This window comes from Chrysemys picta, chromosome 5 (assembly GCF_011386835.1).
Source record: "Chrysemys picta bellii isolate R12L10 chromosome 5, ASM1138683v2, whole genome shotgun sequence".
NCBI lineage: Eukaryota > Metazoa > Chordata > Testudines > Emydidae > Chrysemys > Chrysemys picta.
In genome coordinates, this window is record NC_088795.1 from 24,894,439 (window position 1) to 24,920,520 (window position 26,082).

General features: G+C 45.1%; 1 protein-coding gene across 8 annotated transcripts in view; it reads right to left on the reverse strand.

Annotated features, from left to right (window-relative positions):
- The window catches only part of HERC3 (HECT and RLD domain containing E3 ubiquitin protein ligase 3), a 152,755-nt gene that overhangs the window by 98,029 nt on the left and 28,644 nt on the right, over positions 1 to 26,082 (reverse strand). For all 8 annotated transcript variants that reach the window (XR_010601700.1, XR_010601701.1, XR_006175926.2 and 5 more), the window contains 5 exons: positions 12,560 to 12,719; positions 10,000 to 10,076; positions 9,121 to 9,342; positions 2,428 to 2,519; positions 1,440 to 1,570 (listed from right to left, as the gene is read on the reverse strand). Coding sequence is in view for 5 of the 8 variants with exons in the window: in XM_005292001.5 (XP_005292058.2) it covers positions 1,440 to 1,570; positions 2,428 to 2,519; positions 9,121 to 9,342; positions 10,000 to 10,076; positions 12,560 to 12,719 (682 nt within the window). In the remaining 3 variants the exon portion in view is untranslated. The remainder of the gene's footprint in view (positions 1 to 1,439; positions 1,571 to 2,427; positions 2,520 to 9,120; positions 9,343 to 9,999; positions 10,077 to 12,559; positions 12,720 to 26,082) is intronic.

A 26,082-nucleotide genomic window follows, 5' to 3' on the forward strand; every position in this document is an offset into this window, starting at 1 on the left:
ATCTGACCTGCCAAAAATTCCTTCCTGACCCCAAATATGGCGATCAGTTAGATCCTGAGCATGTGGGCAAGACCCACCAGCCAGACACCTGGGAAAGAATTCTCTGTAGTAACTCAGAGCCCTCCCCTTCTAGTGTCCCATCTCTGGCCGTTGGCGGATGGGTCATATGCCATTGTAGGCGATCGCATTTCACCATCCCTTCCATAAACTCATCAAGCTCAGTCTTAAAGCCAGTTAGGTTTTTTGCCTCCACTGCTCCCCTTGGAAGGCTGTTCCAGACCTTCACTCTTCTGATGACTAGAAACCTTCATCTAAAGTCAAGCCTAAACATATTGATGGCCAGTTTATATCCATTTGTTCTTTTGCCAATATTGGCCCTTAAATAACTCCTCTATCTTCCTGGTGTTTACCCCCCTGATGTTTTCATAGATTGCAATCATACCTCCCCTCAGCCTCAGTTTTTTAGGCTAAATAAGCCAACCTCCTTACATCTCCTCTTATAAGATAGGTTCTCTGTTCTTTTGATCATCCTAGTAGCCCTTCTCTGCACCTGTTCCAGTTTGAATTCCTCTTTCTTAAACATGGAAGACCAGAGTTCCACACAGTATTCCAGATGAGGTCTTACTAGTGCCTCATATAATAGTAATAACACTTTAGGATCCAGTTGGGCTGTTTTTGTATAAGGGGAACTTACACAGCACCAGGCCATAGCATTATTAATAGCCCAAATCAGAACCAATCCCATTTACAGAGAATATTAAAATTCAGACATACAAGAGGCTATAACCTAGTGACCTGTAAATGTGATCTAAAAGGCAGAGAGGTATCTAACCCTTCCATGTGCACCTGAAAAAATACAAGGGTAGTGTCACGGAGTATTGGGGAACTCAGGGCCCTGCACCCACGGCTTCCTGTGATTCACCATGACTCTCAGCCAGCCAGTAAAGCAGAAGGTTTATTTGGATGACAGGAATACAGTCCAAGACCGGTCTTGCAGGCACAGACAACAGGGCCCCCCTCAGTTAGGTCCAGCTTGGGGTCCCAGGGCATCCCAGTCCCCCGCTTTGGGAGGTCAGAGCCATCTCTGCCTCCCAGCCATCTCTCCAGCCCGCTTCCAACCCTCTGCCTTCAGCGACCCCTCCCACAGCCTTTGTTCAGTTTCCCGGGCCAAGGTGTCACCTGGCCTCCACCCCTTCCTGGGTTCTCATGTTACACGCTCAGGTATTCTCCCTCGGGCCGTCTCCCATCCCCCAATGCAGACTATCCTAGCCACACTCCCCTGTCAGCATTCACAGACCACAGTAAGAACAGTCCCAGTTCGTCACACTAAAAGGCAGAGAGGTATCTAACCCTTCCATGTGCACCTGAAAAAATATAAGGGTAGTCATCTGGGCTGTCCTCCACAAGATGGGAGTCGTCCATTCCACACAGTCACTCACCTGCCACAAGCGATCTGGGACACTTCGCTGCCCATTAGCTCCAGAACCCTCCGGGGGTTAACCTCATCATTCATGGAATCGTGGCCAAGCTGCCCACAGGAACCAGCACCAAACGTGAACACACCTCCATTCTGTTGGCAAATCAGACAGCCCATGCACCATTTAGTGAGCCATTTCCTGGTAGCAGATCTCTCCGTCTTGTTTCCCAACCATTCCCCAGCTTAAAGAGAGACTGTGCTAGGTATGGAGGTATACGAAAAGGCAACTTTCACAATGCCTGACAGTGCAATGTCCAGGGAAGCATTTATAAAAACTAAAATGGTCAACTCAACTGCTGGTACTCTCTCTAGGTACTTCTATGCCACACACGCTGGTCCTTCACCATCTGTTAACAATCCCAGCTGCTTTCAGATGGTCAAATAGAACAAATGACTAAGACAGCTTCCCCCACTCCTGGATCAGCATCTTTGGTGCCCCATAACTTTGGAGTCCACTCCCTGTCCTGGCTGGTGGACAGCAGCTCCACTTTAACTTTCAGGGCAGGAGGCAAAGTCCACCTGTTTGGGTGGACCTTTGAGGAGACCGGAGGCAGAAGGCTGTGGTATTTGCTGATGAGCTGCTGGTTTTTTGTGGGCTCTGCCACTGTTTTGCTAAGGTTTGGATTTTATTGTTATGCACTGTGTTTTTGATGTCTTGCCAAGGTACAGTGGGTGAGTGTGAATATAACAAATAATTCAATCCAAATCCAAACCAACAAATGTTAATGTCTCCACTACAGAAGAGTAGAGGGAGGGTGGTTTGGTGATTAATCTTAGAGTAAAGTAAAACAAGATATCGTACTTAAACACAATCATGCTGGGGCCAGGAGAGAGAAGAGAGGTGCTAAAAGCCACATAGTTCTTTCCTGATATCACCCAGAAAGCTAAACAAAGCAAACCCAGTAAGTAAGAAGCTAGTAAGGAATTCCTGGATTGATTGGTGCCTTTACCTTTGTCAGAACTGCTGTATGTTCTTCTCCACAGCTGATATAGACGACCTTCTGAGTCCGTAAGAGCTTCACATGGCAAGGGGACTCTCGGTCTGCATTGGAGACAATGGGAGCAAAAGAGGCAATTCATCGATAAGGTGCTGAAGTACTTGAAAAATCCTAGCAGCCTGATTTTCGGAGGCGATGAGCACCCACAACTCTGACATCAGCAGGAGCTGCAGGTGCTTAGCAACTCTGAAAAAAATCAGACTCTTAAGTGTTTAAATAGCATTTTCCATCTCCAAAGTTTAAGAGCCCTAACTGGGGCCACATGGGGGATCCAGCCATAGTAAGCAGGTGAGCAGCTAGGTAATGTATTGCCAGAAGACCATGTGCGACAGAGTTAAGTTCTGCAGACCTGGGACATTCTCAAGGATAACACTGCAGGGGACACAAGAGAAACTTGCAAAGTCACACTCAAGGATACTTTTGTGTTCAAACTGGCAGAGGTAGAGAGTTAGGGAGTTAGATAGAGAGTATTTCAGCCCAACTCTAGCTGGAGAAGAAGAGGTTCCTTTGAGATCTGTCATCTGAAAACATACTGGACAAAGATGACCCCCGGGGAGCCACAAAGAAATGACTCACGTGGAGAGAATATCCTACAAGGGTGAAAGGATAAAACGAAAGGTATCTACTGGGATGACCAGAGTACCTGAAACCAGTTCAAATGTGATCAATGGAATTTTTTTAGGACTGCATTTTCATGTGTAACAATTTCCCATCTACCAATACATTGTTGCTTGTTTTATTCGATAGTGGCCCTGGTTTTAATCTTTGTTCATTCAAGATGGTTACTAGAAGTCTAAATACTAAGAGGGTAAACTAGAGTGCCTGGCTTTAAATGAGGATATTGACACGATTGGCATCCCAGAAATTTGGTGGAATGAGGATAATCAATAGGTAAGGCTAATATTTAGTCACGGGTATTTTTAGTAAAAATCATGAACAGGTCATGGGCAATACACGAAAATTCATGGCCCGTGACCTGTCCATGACTTTTACTAAAAATACCCCTGACTAAATCTTAAGGGGGTCGCTGCTGGGGAGCGGGCATCTGGAGGGGCTGCTGTTGGGGAGGAAGCTGGGGGGTCACCCTGGGAGGCTGCTGCTGGGGGAGGCTGGGGCCAGCTGCGGCACCCGTTGCTGGGGAGCGGCTACTCCGGCTGCCTGGGGACCGCCGCTAGCAGTGGCTTCACAAGTCACCCGGAGACCGCTGTTCAGGTGGTCCCCAGGGTCAGCCGCACCAGCTGCTGCTCGTGCAGTCCCTGGGGCTGGCTAGCTGCCCAGGGCCACCTGAGCAGCGGCCGGTGTGGCTGGCCCCGGGCCACTCCAGCAACTGCCGGTGTGGTTGTCCCTGAGGCCACCTGAGCAGCTGGCCCCAGAGCCAGCTGTTTGGGTGGCCTTGGGGTCAGACACACTGGCCCCTGCTGAAGTCACGGAGGACGCGGAAAGTCAGGGTATCCGTGACTTCCGCGACCTCTGGGACAAACACGAAGCCCTATCAATAGGACACGGTAATACCAGGGTACAAAATATATAGGAATGACAGAGTAGGTAGCACTGATGGGGGAGTGGAACTATATGTGAAAGAAAGCAGAGAGTCAAATAAAGTAAAAATCTTAAATGAATCAAACCGTACCACAGAATTTCTATGGATAGAAATTCCATGCTTGAACAATAAGAGCATAGCAGTAGGAATATACTACCGACCACCTGACCAGGATGGTGACAGTGACTGCGAAATGCTGAGGTTGATTAGAGAGGCTGCAAAGGCAGAAAATGTAATAAAATGGGGGATTTCAATCTCCCCATATTAACTGGGAACATGTCACCTCAGGAAGAGATGCAGAGATAGAATTTGTAGACACCACAAATGACTGCTTCTTGGAGCGGCTTCTCCTGGAACCCATAAAGGGAGAGGCAATTCTTGATTTAGTCTTGATTTAGTGGAGCACAAGAGCTGGCCCAAGAAGTGAATATAGCTGAACCGCTTGGTAATAGCAACCATAATATAATAATTTTAACATCCTTGCAGGGAGAAAAATACCGAAGTAACCCATACCACAGTAGCTTTTAGCGTCAAAAAGGGAAACTACACAAAAATGAAGAAGCTACTTAAACGGAAATTAAAAGGAACAGTCGGTCAAAAGGATGAAATGCCTGAAAACTGCACGGACACTATTTAAAAACATCATGAGGTACAAATTAAATTTATACCCCAAATAAATAAAAACAGTACGAGAACCAAAAAAATGCCACCATGGCTAAACAGTCGAGTAAAAGAGGAGGTTAGAGGTAAAAAGGCATTCTTTAAAAATTGGAAGTCAAGTCCTAGTGAGGAAAATAGAAAGGAGCACAAACTCTGGCAAGTCAAGGCAGGCCAAGAAAGAATTTGCTGAGCTAAGGATACAAAAGCTAACAGCAAAAAAAATTCAAGTACATCAGAAGCATGAAGTCCACCAGTCAGTAGGGTCACAGGACAATCAAGATGTTAAAGGAGCACTCAAGGAAGACTTGTTGCAGACAAGTTAAACGATTCTTTGTAAAAGTCTTCACTGCTGAAGATATGGGAGAGAACCCCACATCTGAGCCATTCCTCTTAAGTGACAAATCTGAGGAGCTGTCACAGATTGAGGTGTCAGTACAGGAGGTTTTAGAACAAATTGATACATTAAACCAGTGGTCTCCAAAGTGGGGTGCGCAAGAGGATCCTTGGAGGTGCGCGGCAGGAGGAGCGCTTTTTTGTTTGTTTGTTTTTGCTTCGGCAGTTTGGGCGGGAGTCCGAGCACCTTTTTTTTGCTTGGCAAAAATGGTAGAGCCGCGCGGCAGGGGGTGCGTGCTCAAAAATTTTTTACTGATAGGGGTGCACGATCAAAAAAGTTTGGAGACCACTGCATTAAACAGTAATAAGTCACCAAGACCAGATGGCATTCACCCAAGAGTTCTAAAGGAACTCAGATATGAAATTGCAGGACTCCTACTTGTGGTATGTAACCTATCGCTTAAATCAGCCTCTGTACCAGGTGACTGCAGGTAGCTATTATAATGCCTAATTTTTAAAAAAGGTCCAGAGGCAAGCCTGGCAAATACAGGCCGGTAAACCTAATTTCAGTACCAGGGAAATTGGTTGAAACTATGGTAAAGAACAGAATTATCAGACACATAGATAAACACAGTATATTGGAGAAGAGTCAACACAGCTTTTGTAAAGGGAAATCATGCCTCACCAATCTATTAGAATTCTTTGAGACTGCCAACAAGCACGTGGACAAGGGTGATCCAGTGCATATAATATATTTGGATTTTCAGAAAGTCTTGACAAGGGCCCTCACAAAAGGCTCTTAAGCAAAGTAAGCATTCATGGGATGAGAGGGAAGGTCCTCTCATGGATCAAGTAACTGGTTAAAAGATAAGAAACAAAGTGTAGGAATAAATGGTCAGTTTTCCCAATTGAGAGAGGTAAATAGTTGAGTCCCCCCAAGGAGCAATTTGCAGATAATATAAAATTACTCAATGTAGTTAAATACAAAACACACTGAAAAGAGTTACAAAGTGACCTCACTAAACTGCATGACAAAATGGCAAATGAAATTCAAAATCGATAAGTGCACAGTAATGCACATTGGAAAAAATAATCCCAACTACACATACAAAATGATGGGGTCTAAATTAGCTGATACCACACAAGGAAGAGATCTTGGAGTCATTGTGGATAGCTCTCTGAAATCATCTGCTCAATATGCAGCAGCAGTCAAAAAAGCTAACAGAAGGTTAGGAACCATTAGAAAAGATATGCATAATAAAGTACAAAATATTATAATGCCACTATATGAATCTACATGACGCCCACACCTTGAATACTGCATGCAGTTCTGGTCACCTCATCTCAAAACAGGTATTTTAGAATTGGAAAGGGTCTAGAGAAGGGCAACAACAATGAATAACGGTATGGAACAGCTTCCATATGAAGAGAGATGAAAAAGAGTTGGATTGTTCAGCTTAGAAAAGAGATGATTAAGGTGGTATATGATAGAGGTCTATAAAATCATAGATGGTATGAAGAATGTAAGTGATAGTTATCCCTTTACACCACACAAGAACTAGGGGTCAGTTGATGAAATTAACAGGCAGCAGGTTTAAAACAAAGAAAAGGAAGAAGTACTTCACACAACGCACAGTTAACCTGTGGAATGCATTGCCAGGGGATGTTGTGAAGGCCAAAAGTATAACTGGGTTCAAAAAATAATTAGGTAAGTTCATGGAGGACAGGTACATCAGTGGCTATTAGCCAAGATGGTCAAAGAGGCAACCCCATACTCCAAGTATCCCTTTGACTGTCAGAAGCTGGGACTGGACAACAGGGGATGAATCACTCAAAATTGCCCCGTTCTGTTCAATCTGGCATTGGCCACTGTCAGAAGACAGGATACTTGGGTAGATGGACCATAGGTCTGATCCATTATGGCCGTTCTTATGTCTTAGTAACCATAATTATAAATAATTGTTAATAACTCCCCTTTTTTCACCTTGTACCTGTGGATTGATTTGCATGACTGAGAGGATTAGGTATCCTAATTAGGTCCACCCTCACACTCATGCTGCCTTCCAAAACACTAGATTGTAACTTATTACCAAAACCCTGGTAAGAGTCACCTTGTGATGGAAGGATTTGGACACTTGGGAGACATCCATGACACCACGTGCCCAGGGCATCTCAAGCAGAACACAAAGAGAGTGTCCTGTATTTCAGGAGACACGGTATGTAAATGCATGGTCTTTCCCGTGTTAGCACCTTTTTGAAAAAAGAGTCATTGCTTTAGTTGCAGAGACTATCTCTGCAGAAGGTTATGGGATACGTCTCTCTCCACGTTTTTTGCAGACAATATGTAGAAGTCTGTCTTCTCCGTAACAAACACACAAAACCATGTTACACGTGCTACTGATGGCAATGGCCAAGCATTTTAAGGAAAGATAAATGTCCGGTAGCTGTTTGACTTCAATGGGAGCGGTTTCACACCCCGCACTCTTGAAAATCAGGCCACCTATTTATAGCTTAACTATAGGCACCTATTTAGCCCATGTATCCAACAGGTGGAGAGGGGAGACCTGTGCCATTCTACAGATTTTTTTTCTATTTGAATTATAACAGAACCATAATGCTTTGTCTGTTCACCCTACGGCCACCATTCTGATGCAAGGCTTAAGGCACGTTGCCTGGCATGAAACTTCTATGGATTGTTACAGAGAGACGGAACATTAAATCAGTTAAATACCCTAGTGCTGTGAAACACTCGCAAATGCCTATAGATCATGCTGTTAATATTCATTAAGAATAATTCACAATGGCTAAATCTTAGATGAGTCACTTACGTGAGAGAAAAGTTTTAGCCCTTATAAAAAACACACATGAAACGCCCCCCCCACACACCTTTTAAAAATATGTTCTGCCATTCCTCAAAAGAGCAAAAATAAAGGAGATACCATAAAGCATTAATCACATACCACTATTGTTGAGAGAGAAAGAGAGAAACTTAATAGCTACAGAAGGCAAGCTCTGAGACAGGGACTGTCTTTTTGTTCTGGGTCTGTATAGCGCTTAGCACAATGGAATGCTCTAGGAACCTGCTCCCTGGGGTTCCTAGGAGCTACCACAATGTTAATAAATAATAATATGGAATGGAGGATTGACCTGCCTAGACACTGCAGGAATTCCCCAGCACTGATGAGACCGCGCACATATGGCATTTTCTAGGTTCAAGTCATACCTTCAACATTCTTTGCACATTTTCTGTGTAATTTCAAAAATACATGTCTGTATTAGTTAGGTGAGCTGCTAAAAGCTGCAACTTCCACTTACATGTATGTGAAATGTGGAGCAACTTCATGGCTTTATTTTGCAACATATATAAGTATTACGCATAGATAATATTTTGCAATCTACATTATGAAAATGCAGCACATTACAAAAGGCTGTATGTACTGTATATAAACACATTTATATACATGGCAAAACAGAATCATCATTAACTTACCTGCATTGCACAATCAATAGCCTACCTAGTAGTTAAAACATGTATTTAAAGCCACTCAGGAAACATTTAAAGAATGCTGACAGGCTCATCTGCACCCGCAGAAAACCCCCTCTGATATATACACCGTATTGAAAATGTGTTAATAACAATACCAAGGTGTTCGAGGCCAGGATGGACATGACATTTACTTTTCTGAGACTGTTTGGAGACTAGACTACAACAAGCTTCGGCTAGCACGACTGTCAGGGGGGAAAAAAAGAGTCATTGGCCACATGCTACCAATAAACAGTTTTGCAATATTGTGATCATGTCTAATGCCTCGGTTCCTCCATGGAGCCCACCGACTTCCTCAGGAGCTACATATGCTCAGACCACTGATTTAGGTGCCAAAATATAGGCACCCAGAAATGTTTGGCCATTCTCTTTTTGACCTTGCTAATTCCCATTTGCATCTGCAGAGTGTTTCCTTCCACTGATGGTATAAAAGGCTCCTGGGCCCTTTGGGAGGAATCACGTTTCCGTGCTCTCTCCTATAGGCCACTTGGTAGAATGATGGATTATTACAAAAAGCAAAGCCATGCTCAGCAATCAGCCCGTCCTTTGTTGTTAAGTGTTCCAATACCTTGCTCGTCACTTAAGCCCAGCTGTCCTGAGTTGTTCCTCCCCCAGCCAAACACAGCTCCGGAGAGAGACAGGGCAAAGCTGTGAGCTCCGCCGGCAGCAACCTGAGCCAAGGGGATCCCATCGAGAGATGTGACGCGCTGCGGGCTGGTTTGAGAGGGGCATTCTTTACCCAGGCCCAGCTGGCCATAGTCGTTCTGTCCCCATGTGAAGAACTGGCCGTCTGGAATGAAGATGGACAACTGAAGTTAGTAAGTAAAATCTGCCCAACAGCAAAACAAATCTGATAAGCCTGAATAAGAAACAATACTTTGGGCTTCAGTGCTACTGAAGGCAGAAGTGGTGACGAAGACGCTACTGGCTACAAAAATGTGCACTATGGAGCTACCAGGTAAAATAATAAATAAAGTGTGTGACTGAATTAGGAGATTCAGCAGATATTATGGTAAAACAGACGGCTTACACACCGCCAAAGAGAAAAAGGCACGTGTTCTGCATGCTGAAGAGAAGCACCCAGGAATGCTTTTCCCAATGTCACAACGACTCTAATCATGCACTTTGTTTGGGTTTTTTTACACAGAGACTGAAAGACTTAAAAAAAAATTCCAGCTGCCCTACAACAGTTAGACAGCTGGTGTGCTGAGACCACCACTTTTCTTTCTGACCAGAATTCTCTCCTCATTTCCTTGGGCTCCCTCCACCCGCTTGTGGTCTCCAGCCGTTTTCTATAGTCTTCTACTTTGATTGCAAGCTCCTTGGGCAGCGCTGTCTCTGTGTTATGTGAGCGTGCAGAGCGTAGCACCATGGGGCCCTGGCCTCTAAGCACAACCACAACACAAATAATATTATCATTAACAACATAGATTGAACGTGACAGTACCTGCCGCGAGAGCTAGGCAATGCCAATTGCCACAGGAAACCTGCAGTATCGTCTGTTGGTTCAGTTTCTTTATTAACCTAAAGAGAAAAGGTTATTTTAAAAAGTAACCACACACACACACACACACACACACACACACACACACACACAATGCTATTAGACAGAACAAGGAGTAATGGTCTCAAGATGCAGTGGGGGAGGTTTAGGCTGGATATTAGGAAAAACTTTTTCACTAGGAGGGTGGTGAAGCACTGGAATGGGTTACCTAGGGAGGTGGTGGAATCTCCTTCCTTGGAGGTTTTTAAGGTCAGGCTTGACAAAGCCCTGGCTGGGATGATTTAGTTGGGGATTGGTCCTGCTTTGAGCAGGGGGTTGGACTAGATGACCTCCTGAGGTCCCTTCCAACCTTGATATTCTTTGATTCTATTATTAGAGTCCATCACATCTTGCCATCACACGTGCTCATTCTAACCCAAAACCAATATTTTACCTGCAACATGTGTTTCCCCTACAGCGATATATAGTTCTAATTTTGAGGAGATTACAGTTACACCCGTTCGGGTTACAAAGCAGTGGAGCGGCTAAAAACACCCCTGGACAGTAGAGTAACACCACAGACTAGCTTTAATAGAGCCAAGCAAACTTTTTCAGTACAGCTGAACTCTATCATTTGTAAATTACTTAGAACAGCTGGTTCACAGTGTCTATAGTGCTAGCCTCTGTCAAGCAACTGGTGTTTGCTAGTGTCAATGAGTGGGATGTGCAGTTTCTTTCTGTTTACTAGCTTAAAGTCTTGCATGGAGAATGGCATAAGGCTCATAAGGTGCAGTTATTTCTTTGAAACACTCAGAACGTGGCACAGAGGGTGTTTCCATTTTTGCTTCAAAGATTTTTGTATAACTCTGCTCAATTCACAAGAGATGTTTTCCTAGCAGCCAGTACTGTAGAGTCTACCTGACATCTGTGAGCCAAGTTGGATTCCTTCAGATCGTGCATCATCAGGATTCTGAAACTGTAACTTCGTTAACAGTTTTGCTCATGATGCACAACCTAGAAGAGCTTTCAAGGTTCCTCTTCCATCTCTTTATTGGCTCTTGCCAGGCTACCAGGAACAAGTAACAGAGAAAGCATATATCTGCCCCTAAAGTAAGGCATTCTGACTCAATAGGTACAGGGACTAGGTAGATGGATTAATGTGATGTTTTTCATCATTTTTCAGATGATACCAAAGCTTATTATGCTTTTTAAGACTTTCAGCACTTTGAAATGATAGGAACAAATCAGATTAAACAAATGTCAAAAACGTCAGCACTATCTAAAGACTTCTGAGTAATATTAACTACAGTGCTGATATGGGTAGTTTCATAGTCCCTTATTGAACTGTGATGTGCCATAAACTCAACTAAGTAAAATGAGTGACTAGGCAATGCTGCATGAGGTTTTCAAAATCACAGTGCTCATTCATACGTCCAAGTTTACTTCTCTAGTCTTGAAAGACAGATCCCACAGCACAAGAATTTTTAGGGAGTAAGAGGATGGTTGGGTGCCAATCAGCATTTTCATTGCATCCCAACTCCTCCCCACTTCTCATACAAAGTTCTAAAATATTATAGCATCAGAAAAAAAAAGTATCTTCTAATTTACGTCCCATTTTTCCTCCTGAGAAACCGGTGTGCAAGGTCCATTTTGTCTGTGATAGCGTAGTATAATGCATTGGATTGTGCAACAGAACTTAACAAAAACTCATCTCTGGACCAAAAGGGGCGAATGACTTGCAAGGTCCTTCACTTGTAGTTTTTATTTTGTTTAAAATTTCCCAGGAATTGATTGGTATATATTACAAAAAATTTAAAAAAAAATAAAAACAAAAAAAAACAAGCGAAAAATCAGTGCAAAAAATTAACTTCTGTTTTCAGGGTCAAAATTGGGGTTACTAGGGAAGGATGAGAGGACAGAAAAAAAGGCAATAGAGAAAAAAGGAATATTTCTCACCCAGAAGGCGAGATGGTGGCTCGGTAAGCTGGGCGGCCCATGTTACTGAGTCGCCATCTCTCCTACTGGAGAAAGCAACTGGGTCCAGGGAGTTCCGGCCCTTCTTTTATGAGTACTTGAGCACACGTGTATACATGTGCATGCGTATCTTCCACTACATTGCCTCACTTTGACAGTCTTGCATTTACACTTAGACTAAACCATAATTAACATAAATAATGTAATGGACTGGATTTTCTTAACTTAATCCATATTTTCATGTACTTGAATGGTCCAAAATTCATTGCGGGGGGGAGGGGGGAGAGAAGAAGGGAAGAAAACAGTGAAAACCAAATAGCTTTTGTAAAACCTGAGATTTTTTCCAGTAAAAACCAAAACCAAAGGGCCTTGATGACTTGATAAGCAGAATACGGATGGGGAGAAAAGTCCTGCCTTTATTACTCTTAAAACATGGAGGGCCCACTGAAGTTAATGAAAAGACTCACTCAGGTCCAGGAAGAAGAGCTAGAAGATCTAACTTCATACATTGCATGTGAAAACTTTAGCATTTGTGTCCTGTAAACGTTACCTTGGTACTGCCACAGAATCTTCTGTAGTAGTGACTCCCAGCTGTCCATCACTACCTGCGCCCCAGGCAAAGAGCTGGCCCTGGTCACTGAGTGCCACACTGTGAGACTCTCCGCAGGCAACATGGACTATGTGCTGATCTGCCAATGCTCCAATTTGCTCTGAGGAAGACAGGAAACCCACTAAACAATAGGGTATCTCTCATATGAATGCATTGACATTACAGCCCTGTACATACACCACATATACTTGGGTATAAAGAAGACATGTGTTTATACAGGACCTAGCACAATGAAATCCCGGGCTTGGTTGGGAAGTCCACTATGCACACCTAGAATACAAACGATGAAACAAAAACTGAATTACACCTCTGTTTATGGTGCTTACCTGCCGCCACCCCCCTCCCATCACCCATGGTATCAGATCAGCTCACAACCTTTTATGTATTTCTCCTGCACTGTTTCACAGGCATGCTGCATTTGTGACCAACACCCACACTGCAGCAGAGAGACACAGAGTTTCCGAAGAGCTCAGTAACTAGCAGCTTCTACTGTGGCACGTATCACCCAATTTTCAGGGGAGCTCAGTACTCCACGTGCTGGGCTCTCTTGAAAGTCTGGCCGAGACTGTGGCTGCTGAGATTTTTGAAAGTCTAGCCTGATGTAGTGTGCGAGTAATGTGCATCAAAGCAAGTGTCATTAAGGTACGGGTGCAGGGCATGTTGCAGCTAAGTATTTAGAGAGCTAATAAAGCGACTTAGTCATGAACTGGACTGTCCCTGTCTGAGACTGTCTCACTCAACTCTCTTGTGAGGAATCAGTGAGTGACCTAGCAGGCCCCTCCAAAACTCCTCACTCCTTCCTTCCCTACTGCACCCATCTTCCTAATGCAAGCTCCACTGCCCACCTCTCTTCCCTACTCATCTCTTGGGACAGTACCCAGCTTACCAAAGATGAGCTGCTAGAATATCACATAGTACCAAGACTGAACCAGGCATAAATCAATCAACCCAATGAAATTACTACAAATTATAACACTCTCTCATGTCTGCATTAAACAGTGAGTACGTCAAGAGATTTTACAGAGGAGTAAAAGTCAGTCACCCTGCCATAAGAATATTGTCTGCAATTAATTTTTCACTACTAAGTCACTCTATGTATCTGAAAGAGCTTTAATGTTATTGTAGCATCAGCCATCATGGCACTTTCATTACAAGGGTGTTTTTTTTAAGTGCTTACTTAATTAAATGAAAATTCCTGTCTTGCAATAAGTTGGTACACATTTGGTAGCAAAACTTTCCCACCAAATCAAAATTATTTTTAATTAGACAAAAATTAAATACAGATGGAGGTTTCAGACTGGACCAGAAAAGCTTTGCTCTGTCACATGCAGGCAAAGGATTCATTTTCATAAGAAAACCAGGTTGCCTACAGCAGGAGAGGGAAGGGAGGTGAGATTAAATTCTATGAAAATAGTGATCGGTACTTAGTAACTTAGTTTCTGTAACGGTAACTTTTTCTACCTAATTTAAGATTTTCACCTTCTCACATAACAGTAAAGGTGGACACACCTAGCTCAGGACCCAATTGTCAAGAGCAGCCATGTAAGATACACACACGAGTCCAAGGTTTGGGCAGTTCCGTGCCCAACTGCAGCACTCTGTGGCCTGTTTTGTGCTATTTGTGTGTGTCATTTAGGTGGCCTGTTTTTACAGGCAGGCTCCAAGCAACTAGCTGCTGCCTGGGGGTACCATGGATGGTAAGAATAGGTCATTCATGAGCACAGCAGTAACACACTGAAAGACTGATTTTGGTTCTAGTTCTAGCAGCCTCTTCCTTTTAGTGGCCAGACAATTAAAAGAGGATGTTAGAGCATCTTTAAGCTCAACAGGTAGCATTACTGCTTTAGGATCTGAAAAGTCCCCAATTAAAATCCCCAGCTGGAAAGGAATCTTCACAAAAAAACAGAGTGAAGAAAGGTCCAATAAAAACATTCCTTCCATTCATGAGTAACTCGCTTTGTTACCTTCTTAACTATAAACTGCAGCCCACCTCTCATGTTACCTTAATTGGGCTTGCTATGATGCACTTACCCATCTGCTATTACAGGCTGTGCAAGGTCTATTCAATATATTCATCACAAACCCACAGTCTCAGCCTTTCCCAAGTCTGTTCTCTGCACATAATGCTCTGCTCATAGCCAAGAGCGCCAAAGGCACAGCCCATATGCTCTGTATTAGCTACATCCTCTTCTGATTGGAACAGAAATTTAAGCCACACACACAGAGCTACTACGTTCAATGCACCATGCTATAGAATCTACTGCTTCCCTGTTAAACAGTACAATGTGTTACAGGCAACTGGCAAATACTTCCCTAACCCATCCTCCATCACCCCCTCACAGAGTGTAGAGGACAGACAGTTTAAATGTCTGATGCATGTTTACAGGTTCCCATAGGCAATGGCATTCGATATTTGGATTGCAGTAACAGGCATTACTGGACTGAAAATATGCAGAGGAGAAGGGTGTGGCTAGTGATTTTTATTCCCACTACCTTGTTTTTACTATATTTGCTGGAGAATCAGAGGCCAAGCTGAGACAGTTTAATGCACACGGGAATTCACAAAGTAAAATGGTGTGAATCCTTAGAGAATGGGAAAGTGTTTAAATATCAAACCAATTACGTTAAAGAGTCAACCTCATCTGACAGCTCTGTAACTCCAAACTGAAAGTGTTTATAGAAAAAACACCCAGTCACAACCCTTCATTTCAGAGAAGAGCCGCGCCCCATTGCAGCATCTATGTTTGGAGCCAGCTGGCAATCCCTGAGGGAGTTTTGAAATGTAGCTCTTCAGTCCACAGGGCCACTTGAATCACTAGCTCCCGCTCACCCACCTTTTCCTAGGAGAAGGTAACAAAGTTTGATTTATTTTAGGGTCGTCCTCAGATTTTTTTTAATACAAATTGGACCGTGTCAAGCTGTACTTGGTGCAAAGTCTGTCCCAAGAAAGCTAGGGGTAAAGGTGGGTTGGCTTCCAGTGTACATTTAGAGCAGCCCCAAGTCTGCTCTGATTTATTCCTGGCAGTGGCCCCAAAGGGCAATTTTAGCAACTGGAATGAAGAGATGCTGCAGCCATGCTCTCTGCGCAGGTGGAATTCCCAGCTGATAACATCCCCCAGCTTTACAGCTCCTTTGCATCAGTGGAACAACACAGATGGGTTAGTATAATTAGGGTTACCATATGTCCGGATTTTCCCGGACATGTCCGGCTTTTTGGTCCTCAAATCCCCGTTGGGAGGAAATTCCAAAAAGCCGGACATGTCCGGGAAAATAGGGAGCGGTTGTGGGGCTTGGATCCGGGCTGGAGCAGCTAGGGCCGGAGCTGGAGCCGCTGGGGCCGGCGGTGTTCAGCCGCTAGCCAGCGCTGCTCGGCCAGGGTCGGGGCCAGGGCGGAACTGCTTGGCCGGAACCAGGGCCCAAGCAGAGCTTGGGCCAGAGCCACTGGGGCTAGGGGTGCTTGGCCGCCAGCCGGCACCGCTCGGCTGGGGCCGGTGCCCCGGGGCCCAAGCCAAGCTGGAGTCGCTAGGGCTGGGGCTGAGGCGGGCCAGAGCCACTCAGCCGGGGCCAGAGCCTCTTGGCCGGGGTCGACCGCCGGAGGAAGCCACTCAACCGGGGGACCGGACTGGGCCGCGCCTCCTCGCGCTCCCCCTCCCCCGCCACCGCCCCAGCTTATCTGCTGCCTCCCTGTTTCAGGCTTCCCGCAAACATTTGTTTCGCGGGAAGCAGGGGAGGGGGAGGAGCAGGGGGCGGAGCGTTCAGGGGAGGGGGTGGAGTTGGGGCACGGACTTTGGGGAAGGGGCGGAGTTGGGGCAGGGCCGGGGCCCCGTGGAGTGTCCTCTTTTTGTTTTATTAAAATATGGTAACTCTAGTATAATGATGAAGAGGCCCACTGTCTTCAAGACAGTTTGACTTCACAGTAGTCTAGTAGTAGTACCCAGTTCTGGTAATTGGGACCCCTGCATTCTATTCTTGACTCTGCAGCATTGGACAAAGGGAGCCTTCTCATCCGCTTCAATGGGAGCAGAGATAGGCCCATGCTGAATGAGAATGAAAATACCATCTTCAATCTCTGAGCTGTGGTTCCTTCCCCACCCGCCCCATCTATTAAACAGGGATAACATCTACTCCCCAAGGTCATGTGAAGCTTATTTGTAACACACTGCAAGATACTCGGAAGCAAGGGCTTATTGGAAGTACAAAATTTTAAGTTTCTCATGTTGACCTGGCTGACATAGTCTATTTAATTTTTTTTTTAATATTTCATTTAACTATTTTAGTTAAAAACAATTTTAACAAAAAACAAACCTGATTTAAAAACACTTGAATGTTTAACTAAATTCAAAAATTCACATGCTTGTTTTGTTAAAATATTATATGTTTGCTGTTGAAGAAAAAAATCCAGAATACATAACGCTGTTGTTTTAGTTAAATAAAACAATTTAAATGTCTGTCTGGTGATGTTCTCCTAATACAGCATGGCAAGAAAATCCTCCAAATATTAATGATTAACCTGTTGAATTGGAGATAGTTCACCTCCCAACGACTTCATAAATATCTGCTTCAATTACCTTTGGTAAATAAAATAACCAATCATTCATTTTCTGATATAGCTGTAAAACTAATCTGAAAAGTTTTCAAAATAAATCACTTAAAAAATGTATAGTGTGTGCCTTCTAAAAATGAAACCTACATCTATCTCTGAGTTGTGAAGAATATGTACTAGGTTATAACAACCATCAAGAATGCACTTTGATGTAAAAATCCATGATTAAATCGAGTCTTCCCGACTAGTGATTTAAATCATGATTTAAAATCAATTTGATTTAAATCATGATTTAAAATCAATTTGATTTAAATCAAATCCACCCTGATTGTCTGCATGCAAGATAAAATCACTGCACCATTAATCAGGCCTTCTTTTTCCAACACATTTCCTAGTCAGGTGGTGTTCCCTTTTCAGACACAAGAGGCACCCTTTGACATTTGCAAGACAGGTTTTCACCAGATGATTTATTATACATATAGTACATATAGCACCATAAGCAAGCCTAGTACTGCACAAGTTACCCCAAGATCATGCCATCTAAATGTAACAAATATTATGTACTGAGGCTGCACTGGCAAAATTCGGATCCGGAATTCTCCACTGATGGTGACAACTGGTGGAAGTTGCAGTATAGACAAGGTGCAGGCTTTTCCACCACTGTGGTGTGACCTCCCCGCTGAGACACCACACCTCCTCCAAGGCTTGACAGTAGCAGCTTTACACTCTATATTAGGGGAAACGACCGGCTTACTGCCTGAGGGCGATGAATACTGCTCATGGTATATCTGACAGCCAGTGTTACCTAGGGCGTGTATGGTCCCATACAACGCCCACATGCCACACCAAGAGAGTATTAAGGTGGCAACTCGAAGCGCTCAAAAGGCAGGAAATGCCAAAGTTGGCCAGTGCAACTCATTTTGCCTCCTTGCGCATAAGCATTATGACCATGTTTAATTACACGATCAGATGCCACTCACTCCCCAAGGGTCCTGCAGAAATAACAGCACATGACTGCACAGCAACATAGACACAATAAAAAATACACAATAAAAAAAAGTTGTGTGTGGGGGTCAGGGACTCCAAGAAAACAAGGCTGGGAAGCAGAGGGTTACACTGTCTCCATAACACACACTAACTTTTAAATCAAATCCCATTTTCAAAGTACCTGGTGGGACGAGTCCCCATACATGTGACCCTCCCCCCAGCACATCTTTGGAGAATGCCACCTCCCCTCACCCATGCACATATGAAGTCACTCTATTTTAAGGCTGACAGCAACCACACACATTGACTCAGCCAATTAGAAAAGTAACCTTTGCGGTGCAAAACTTGGAGGTGGCTCTGCTGGTCTGAGTCACAGCAGTGTGGAGGAAGTCAACCACAGTGATTCAGGATCTGTCGATTTTGTTCCAGAAAGAACTGGATAATTCAAATATAAAGATTTTTTTATAGCCAAGAAGAAAACCTAGTTCCCTTCTCCCCAGTCATCAAGGCAGTAAGCAGCAGAATCCCTAGCTGACAACAGAAAAAACACTGCTTGGTTAAGTGAGTAGGGTTGCCAGGTGTCCAGTTTTTGACTAAAAGTCTGGTTGGCGGCACAGCGGGGCTAAGGAAGAGAGGCTCCCTGCCTGCCCTGGTTCCTCATGGCTCCCGAAGCAGCTGGGATGTCTGGTTCCTAGGTGTAGGGGCAGTCAGGGAGGCTCCACGCGCTGCCCCCGCCCTGAGCGGCGGCTCCGCAGCTCCCATTGACCAGGAACTGCAGATCCCCCTGACCCCTCCACCTAGGAGCTGGACATGCTGGCCACTTCTGGGAGCCGCCTGAGGTAAGCGCTGCCCAGCTGGAGCCCGCACCCTGAACCCCTCCTACACCCTAACTCCCTGCCCCAACCCTGAGCCCCCTCCAGCACCCAAACTCCCTCCCAGAGCCCATACCCCTCACCTCCTCCCACACCATAAGCCTCTGCCTCAGCCCAGAGTCCCCTCCCACACCCAAATCCCTCCCGGCGCCTGCACCCCAAGCCCCTGTCCCAGTCCTGAGCACCCTCCTCCACCCCTAACCCCTCATCCCTGGCTCCACCCCAGAGCCCGCACACCCAGCCAGAGCCCTCCCACCCTCCCACACTTCAACCCCCTGACCCAGCCTGGTGAAAGTGAGTAAGGGTGGGGGAGAATGACCGATGGAGAGAGTGAACGATGGAGAGAGTAGGGGTTGGGCCTCTGAGAAGGGGCATGGCCTCAGGGAAGGGCGGGACAGGGGGTGGAGCAAGAATGTTCGGTTTTGTGCGATTAGGAAGTTGGCAACCCTATAAGTGACTAGGGTCATGAAGGAGCGTAACAGGCTTTGCCTGAAACACTCTACTCTGGTTGCTTCTGGGAAAGGTTTGGTTGACTCACTGAGGCAGGTGGCTCATTACCTGTGGATGCAAGGGAGATGGGGACTGGCTCTGGGGGGGAAGCGAGGGTCATCTAGGATATGGGCTGAGCAGCTTGAGAGAGGAATCCTGGGAGCAGCCAAGTCTGGGGAAGTTTGAGCCTATTTATTTATGTTCCCTGATTGTTGTTTTGTTTGTTAATAAAGCCAAAGCTCAAATGGGGTAGTTACTAAAAACAACACTGGCGAGTCAGGCAATTCAGAATGAAATTTAAAACTCAATGTTTTCAAAATAAGGCACGTTGTAGTTCAAAGCACCAGGCAGCTCAGTGTTTACTCAGTGACGGTACTAACAGCAACCTTAACTTTTCCCTTTAGCTCTCTCTGTTCTCTGCTTAAGGGAGATCAAAGAAAGAAAGATCACATCAAAGAAACGTAGCAGTTCCCTATTCTATTGCACAATGAGTTATAATAATACGGTATTGTGTTGCAAGATGATTTAGTAACACCACTTAGTTCTTATAAGGTCTGATCCAATGACCACTGAAGTCAATGGGTTCTTTCCACAGGTGTTGGGTGAAAAGCGTTATGTGGCCTGGACCAATCATTCACCGGCATTTCATCAGAGCACTTTACAAAAGGTGGACAAGTGTCAACAGCAGATCACAAATCTCCAGAGAATGAGGGCTTGGTGTATCAGCTGGCATCCCACCACCAACCTTCTCATCGGGGCTTCCGACAGATGCTTCTGCACCTTCTCATAATGGCCCCATTTCTGCAGTACACAGAAGCCTGTGCTTTAAGCCTCATTGAAGTCAACTGAGTTTAAAATATGCTTAGACACCCTGCTGAATTGGCGCCTGTAAGACTGGAGCAGGTAACACAACAGTTCAATTGATTGTAATCGAAAGGGCTCAAAGGGAAAAATCTACCAAGAACTCTCTCTCCTCATCACACTCTGATCACCTCTCCGTGGTTTGTCAGCATCACCCACATCCTCTGATCAGTTGTGTTATCTACAAGTACAATTGGTAGCTCCTCAGTTTGTTATTTCTAACATCCGTAAATCAACATTCTCGCTAACAGTGCTGTAAATACCAACACAACTTTAGGACACTCCCTGCATTTACAAACTAATAACCATTTCCTTGGCTGATTAAATGCCAATGGACTTATTAGCCTAAAAAGGGGAGAGAAGGTTAAGTTTAATTTTATTGCAAGCATGTTTTAGTCCATCCTAATCAGTTTTTCTTCACTTTCCCCACTCCTTTATCTTCTCTCCCAACCCCATCTTACAAGACAACAAAGCTCTTCTTATCCCCCCAAATAACTGAAACATGGCATTTGTTCTTCTGAACAGCACTACGAGTGAAGGCCTTTAGATTGCATGCTCTTTGGAACGGATCTCCCAATATGATTGTACAGTGCTTGGAACAACAGGGCCACCTATCTTGATTGGGGTCACTGGACACTACCATAACACAATCAACTCATTTCGGGAGCACACTGCGTGTTATACTAACCTTCTGTTTCTGCCCAAATAGCTAAAAGACTGGTAGTTGAACAGACCATTTCATCTCCCCTCCCACAACAATCCCCAATATCAGTCATTAGCCTGCCATTCGATAACATCATTTGGACCTGATGAGGAGATTGACATTGCTGATCCCAGCACTGGCCATGCCTGATCAAAACAGGCATACAAATTCCGGAAGCCTCAATGGAATTTCTAGAAGGCAAGGTAGGATCTGTTCCAATCTGAATTGGAGTCTCCTCTGGGCAAAGACTCGGAATCAGCTATTGAGAACAATATCAATGCTGAATGCCAAACTTTCGGCGATAAAGTTCTAGCCGCTACAAAGAAATACAAAGCTTGGGATTTCATCAACAATTCCTTCCTGGTCGGTCATCTGATGCAACCAGACTATATCAGGAATTTAAATCTGCCAAGAAGGAACAAGAGGGTTTCAACAAAAGTAGAGACAAGAGCAATGGAAAAAAACTGTCTTCACACATTGTGATCACAAAACCTGGCAAACTAGTCAGAGACTGAGTGGATATTCCAGTCTGGGCAAGAAGGGATACCCAGTCACAGCAAACTCCGCTGCAGCTCAGCTGGTGGCCAATGGAAGAGCTCCTAACCAAGACAAAAGTTTTCAGCCATGCAGTTCCAATGATGGTTGCGGAGAGGTAGCAGCTCTATGTGTGAACACAAACCTGATGACTCCTTTCACTGGTCAAGATCAAGATCACACATCAGCTGCAGACTACCAAGGCTCCTGGTGACATCCACAAGTTTATCCAATCATCAAAAGCAGGCTGCTTCGATTTCTGAATTGTTGTGCTCAGGATCCCAAAAGTCTGGTGCAGAGCAAAGGTCATAGCTGTTCCCAAGCCAGGGAAATCATGGATAAACCCGAAGAGCTACTGACCAATTTCTCTGCTGTGTGTTACCTATTAACTGATAGAGAGACTAATTCTGATGTGGAATAATACGGTAGTCAATCTCAGGGCTTGTCTACACTACCCGCCGGATCGGCGGGCAGCGATCGATCCAGCAGGGGTCGATTTATAGTGCTCTCCTGTCGACTCCAGTACTCTACCAGAATGAGACGCGCAAGCGGAGTCGACAGGAGAGCATCAGCTGTCGACTTACCACAGTGAAGACACCGCGGTAAATAGATCTAAGTACGTCGACTTCAGCTACGCTATTCACATAGCTGAAGTTGCGTATCTTAGATCGATCCCGCACGGTCGTGTAGACAAGCCCTCAGCTGCCTTGCATTCAGGCTGGATTCAGCGGGGACAACGCATGCAAGATCAGGTACGCTGTCTGACTCAAAACACAGAAAATGCATTTGAGTCAGGAAAGAAAGGTGGTGTAGTCTTTACCTGATGGCAGCCCATGACACTGTGTGGCACATTGGGCTGACTGCCAAGCTCCTGTAAGTTATTCTTTCTTGGCCGATGATGCGGCTCATTTGAGAAATTACTAGTAACTGAAGATTCATTCTGCAAGTTGGGGAAAAAATCAGTCACCTTAAAAAGTCTCTGTAATGGCCTTCCACAAAGGCCAGTTTTGGCTCCCTTTTTGTTCAATATATACTATGCAACCTTCCTGAAATGCAGGCCCGGAAGTATGTGTGTGCTGATAACATTTGTATTGCTGACACTGGAAATGATTTCCATAGCACTGAAGGGAATCTCAGCCAAAACATGGTATTTTGACCACTTATTTCCAACAATGAAGACTAATCCTTTGTGAAAACAAGGCGGTACCAACTACTTTCCATCTAAACAATCGTCTTGCCAATCAACCCATCTATATTGGTGTACAAGGATGGTTATTGCCATTCCAACCAGTTGTCACATACTTGGGAGTAAAACTAACTGTAGCCTGACATATCAGCCCCACCTGGAACACCTGAAAATGAAGGTCTCTTCTCATACTGCCTTGATATGAAAACTGTCAGGAATTTCCTGCAAAGCAGACCCTTTGGGCCTTCGTACCTCTGCTTTGGCCCTGCTGTTTGCTCCAAATGAATACTGCTCTGCGGTTTGGGGGCAAACAGTCACCGCACACAGCTTAATCAACACAGAGTTGAAGTCAGCCACTAGTATTATTAATGGGTGCTTGAATTATTCACCAACCTCCAGCCTGTATGTGCTAGCACACGTAGCTCCGCCAGACCTTCAACGAAGATGCCATTACTGTTAAGTCTGCCTGGAGAACTGCGACAGCTGAAACCGACCTTTTACAGCTCCGGATGACCGACAGCCCATTTTTCAGACAGAAAACGACACACAGCATCCACTCAAAAGTCCACTCATATTCAAAGGAGGAATCCCATCCCTGCAGACTGGGGTGTGACGCTATGGCTGATCTCTCAGCATCCCACACTCTTGGACAACAGGGTTACTGGCCCTTTCCCGTGCATGGATGATCAGCACTCGCCAGGGAGCTGAAAGCTATGCTCTTATTGAGGAGCAGCATCAGTGGGAAAAAGAGAGTAACACACGAAGTAATTTCAGGAGTCCATCTCTGCACCCACCTCCTTCTCCACTAGATCACAGATTAACAAACTACTCTCTAGTTCAACCAGAGTTGCTGCAATTATATACCAGATTGGCCTTTCTTCCTCTCCACATTGTGATTGTGGGGCAGCATCACAGACAATAACTCCTCTGATAGAAGAGTGCCCAACTTGGCATTTGGAGGACAGTTTACAACACCTACCCTCCCTTGATACAGAGACTATCTTCTGGTCATTGAGCTCGGATGTCTGCATCTGAGAAGAAGAAAACTGTCTCTGTATTCTCAGCCGCCTCAAACACCAAGTGAGCTCAAACTTTACACCAGAGTATAATCCCCTGGAACTTGCGAGGCTTCCTCTTCCCTATATCCATCCAATAGCCACGCTTTACAATTCCCAAATTCGAGGCCCACCTTTTAATGCTTCTGGAGAGGAAAGGTGACAGAGAAAGAGAACAGGAAGTTTCATTGGAACCGACACTTCATGCAACAAACTCTTCCGGCAGCCAGATTTGGTCTTTTAGGAGGCAGGTGCATTCATGGCAGAAGCCTAATTCACCACTAGTACGGCTCAGTTAGCTGCATCAACAATGTAAGGTGCAGTGCAGCAAGGGCTTTGGTATTTTTACGAGTGTCATCTGAACTGCAATGGAAGGGAAAGGGAAACAGATACAAATACAATGTTGCATCATGAAGTGACAATTTTTGAAATGGGGAGAAGAGAGAGAAATGGAAATTAAAAAAAAAAAGGTAAGGCAGCGGCAACTGTCCTGGGGCATGTTGTGATCACCAGAGGAGCTACAGACTCCAGCAAATCAAGGCTGGCGACTGCCAGGCAATGGGGCCTCAACTTCTGCTGTCTTCTTTCATCCAAGGCATTCTAATGATGCTTATCTGCCTATATGTAATGTGTCCCACTTCACACTGAACATGGCCAAGTCAGCAGCTATAGATGCAGCTGACTGTCATGAAGGTGAAGTTTCCTCGTGGCCACACAAGGCTGCCTGGTCTTCAGATATGCCCGGCCCTTGGGAATGTTATGCCTCATTGACAGCGCAGAGACAGGTTGGTTCTCTCGTAGCTGACAACCAGCCAGAGATGTTCTTAAAATGGCCACATGCACATACAAGGCTCCTGAGGATAGGCCATCGGTTGGCAGAAGAAAGGCCTGTTGGGATAAACACTCTCCCTTCCCACGTGGGTAAGGCTAAGATTTTGTTATGCATATTTTTAGTAAAAGTCATGGACAGGTCACGGGCAATAAAAAAAATTCACGGAAGCCCGTGACATTTACTAAAACGATTCATGACAAAATGGGGAGCTGCAGGGGGCCTCCTGCCACGGCTCAGAACTCAGGGGGCCCCCACCATATCTGGCGGCAGGAGTACACCGCAGTTCTCAGCCGCCACAGGCGGTGGGGGGACCCTGCAGCACCCAGGCATCGTGAGCTGAAGTCACTGAGGTCTCTGGAAATCACAGATTTCATGACTTTCACAATCTCCATGACAAAATTGTAGCCTTACACATGGGCCCTGTGGCATCAGTGGCAGTTCACCACCAGTGATGGGAGCAGAAATCCCACCTCCCCAGCTCTCTTCCAGGGTCAGAGAAGAAGAGCCCAGCCCCCAGCAAATGTTTTATTTTTTAGTTATAACTAAGTAACTAAGAGGTGGCCAGGAACGGGGGAGCGAGGACAGGTTCCTCTCTCTCCCTCCTACAGCAGTTGCACACGGGGTTAATACAGCCCCTATAAATTGTAGTGACTTCTGATGCCAGCTGGGGAGGGCAAAAGAGAAAGGAACCAATATGAAGCAAGCAGCACTACTCAGGAGGCAGAAAGCATCTCCACCATCCACCACTCCATGATGGGAAAATCAGATCACCTGCCTGGCTTGCCCACTGGTTTTCCCCTGAACAGGCAGGCTCAGTGATCAGCTGCCTTAGCACAGATGCTAGGGTTTACCTGCCTTGAGGGCTGGATGGACATGTAGATTAAAGGGATCAGACATTAACACTAACATCATCTACAGCTTAAAAAAAAAAAAATCACAAGAGCCTCTGTCCATGTACTTCAGTCAAGTCATTGCCCAGGAGGGTGTATTATGGTGATTATTGAACACCTTCCCCACAATATTTGGTATTTATCATTGTGGGCACCTAGGTACCCAAGCTGAAGGACCATTAGTCTGCTGTAGTATGACAACAAAGAGAACAATGTTCCATGGCAGGGGAGTGGGTCTTAGCTCCGGCACAGGTTAGACAAACCCGTCAGGGATGGTCTAGGTTTCCTTGGTTCTGCCTCAGCATAGGGGGCTGGACTTGACTTCTCGAGGTCCCCTCCAGCCCTGCATTTCTATGATCATTTCTCTTAAAGCTGGTTCCTTCCCCCCCAATGCAATTCAGATCACTTTCACAAATACTGCTCAAGAATATCCTACTCCTAAGAGGGCAGGGGGATTTAAAGCAGCATTTCAGACAGTTACTGATGTTTTAAAATGACTTAAGTAACCCTC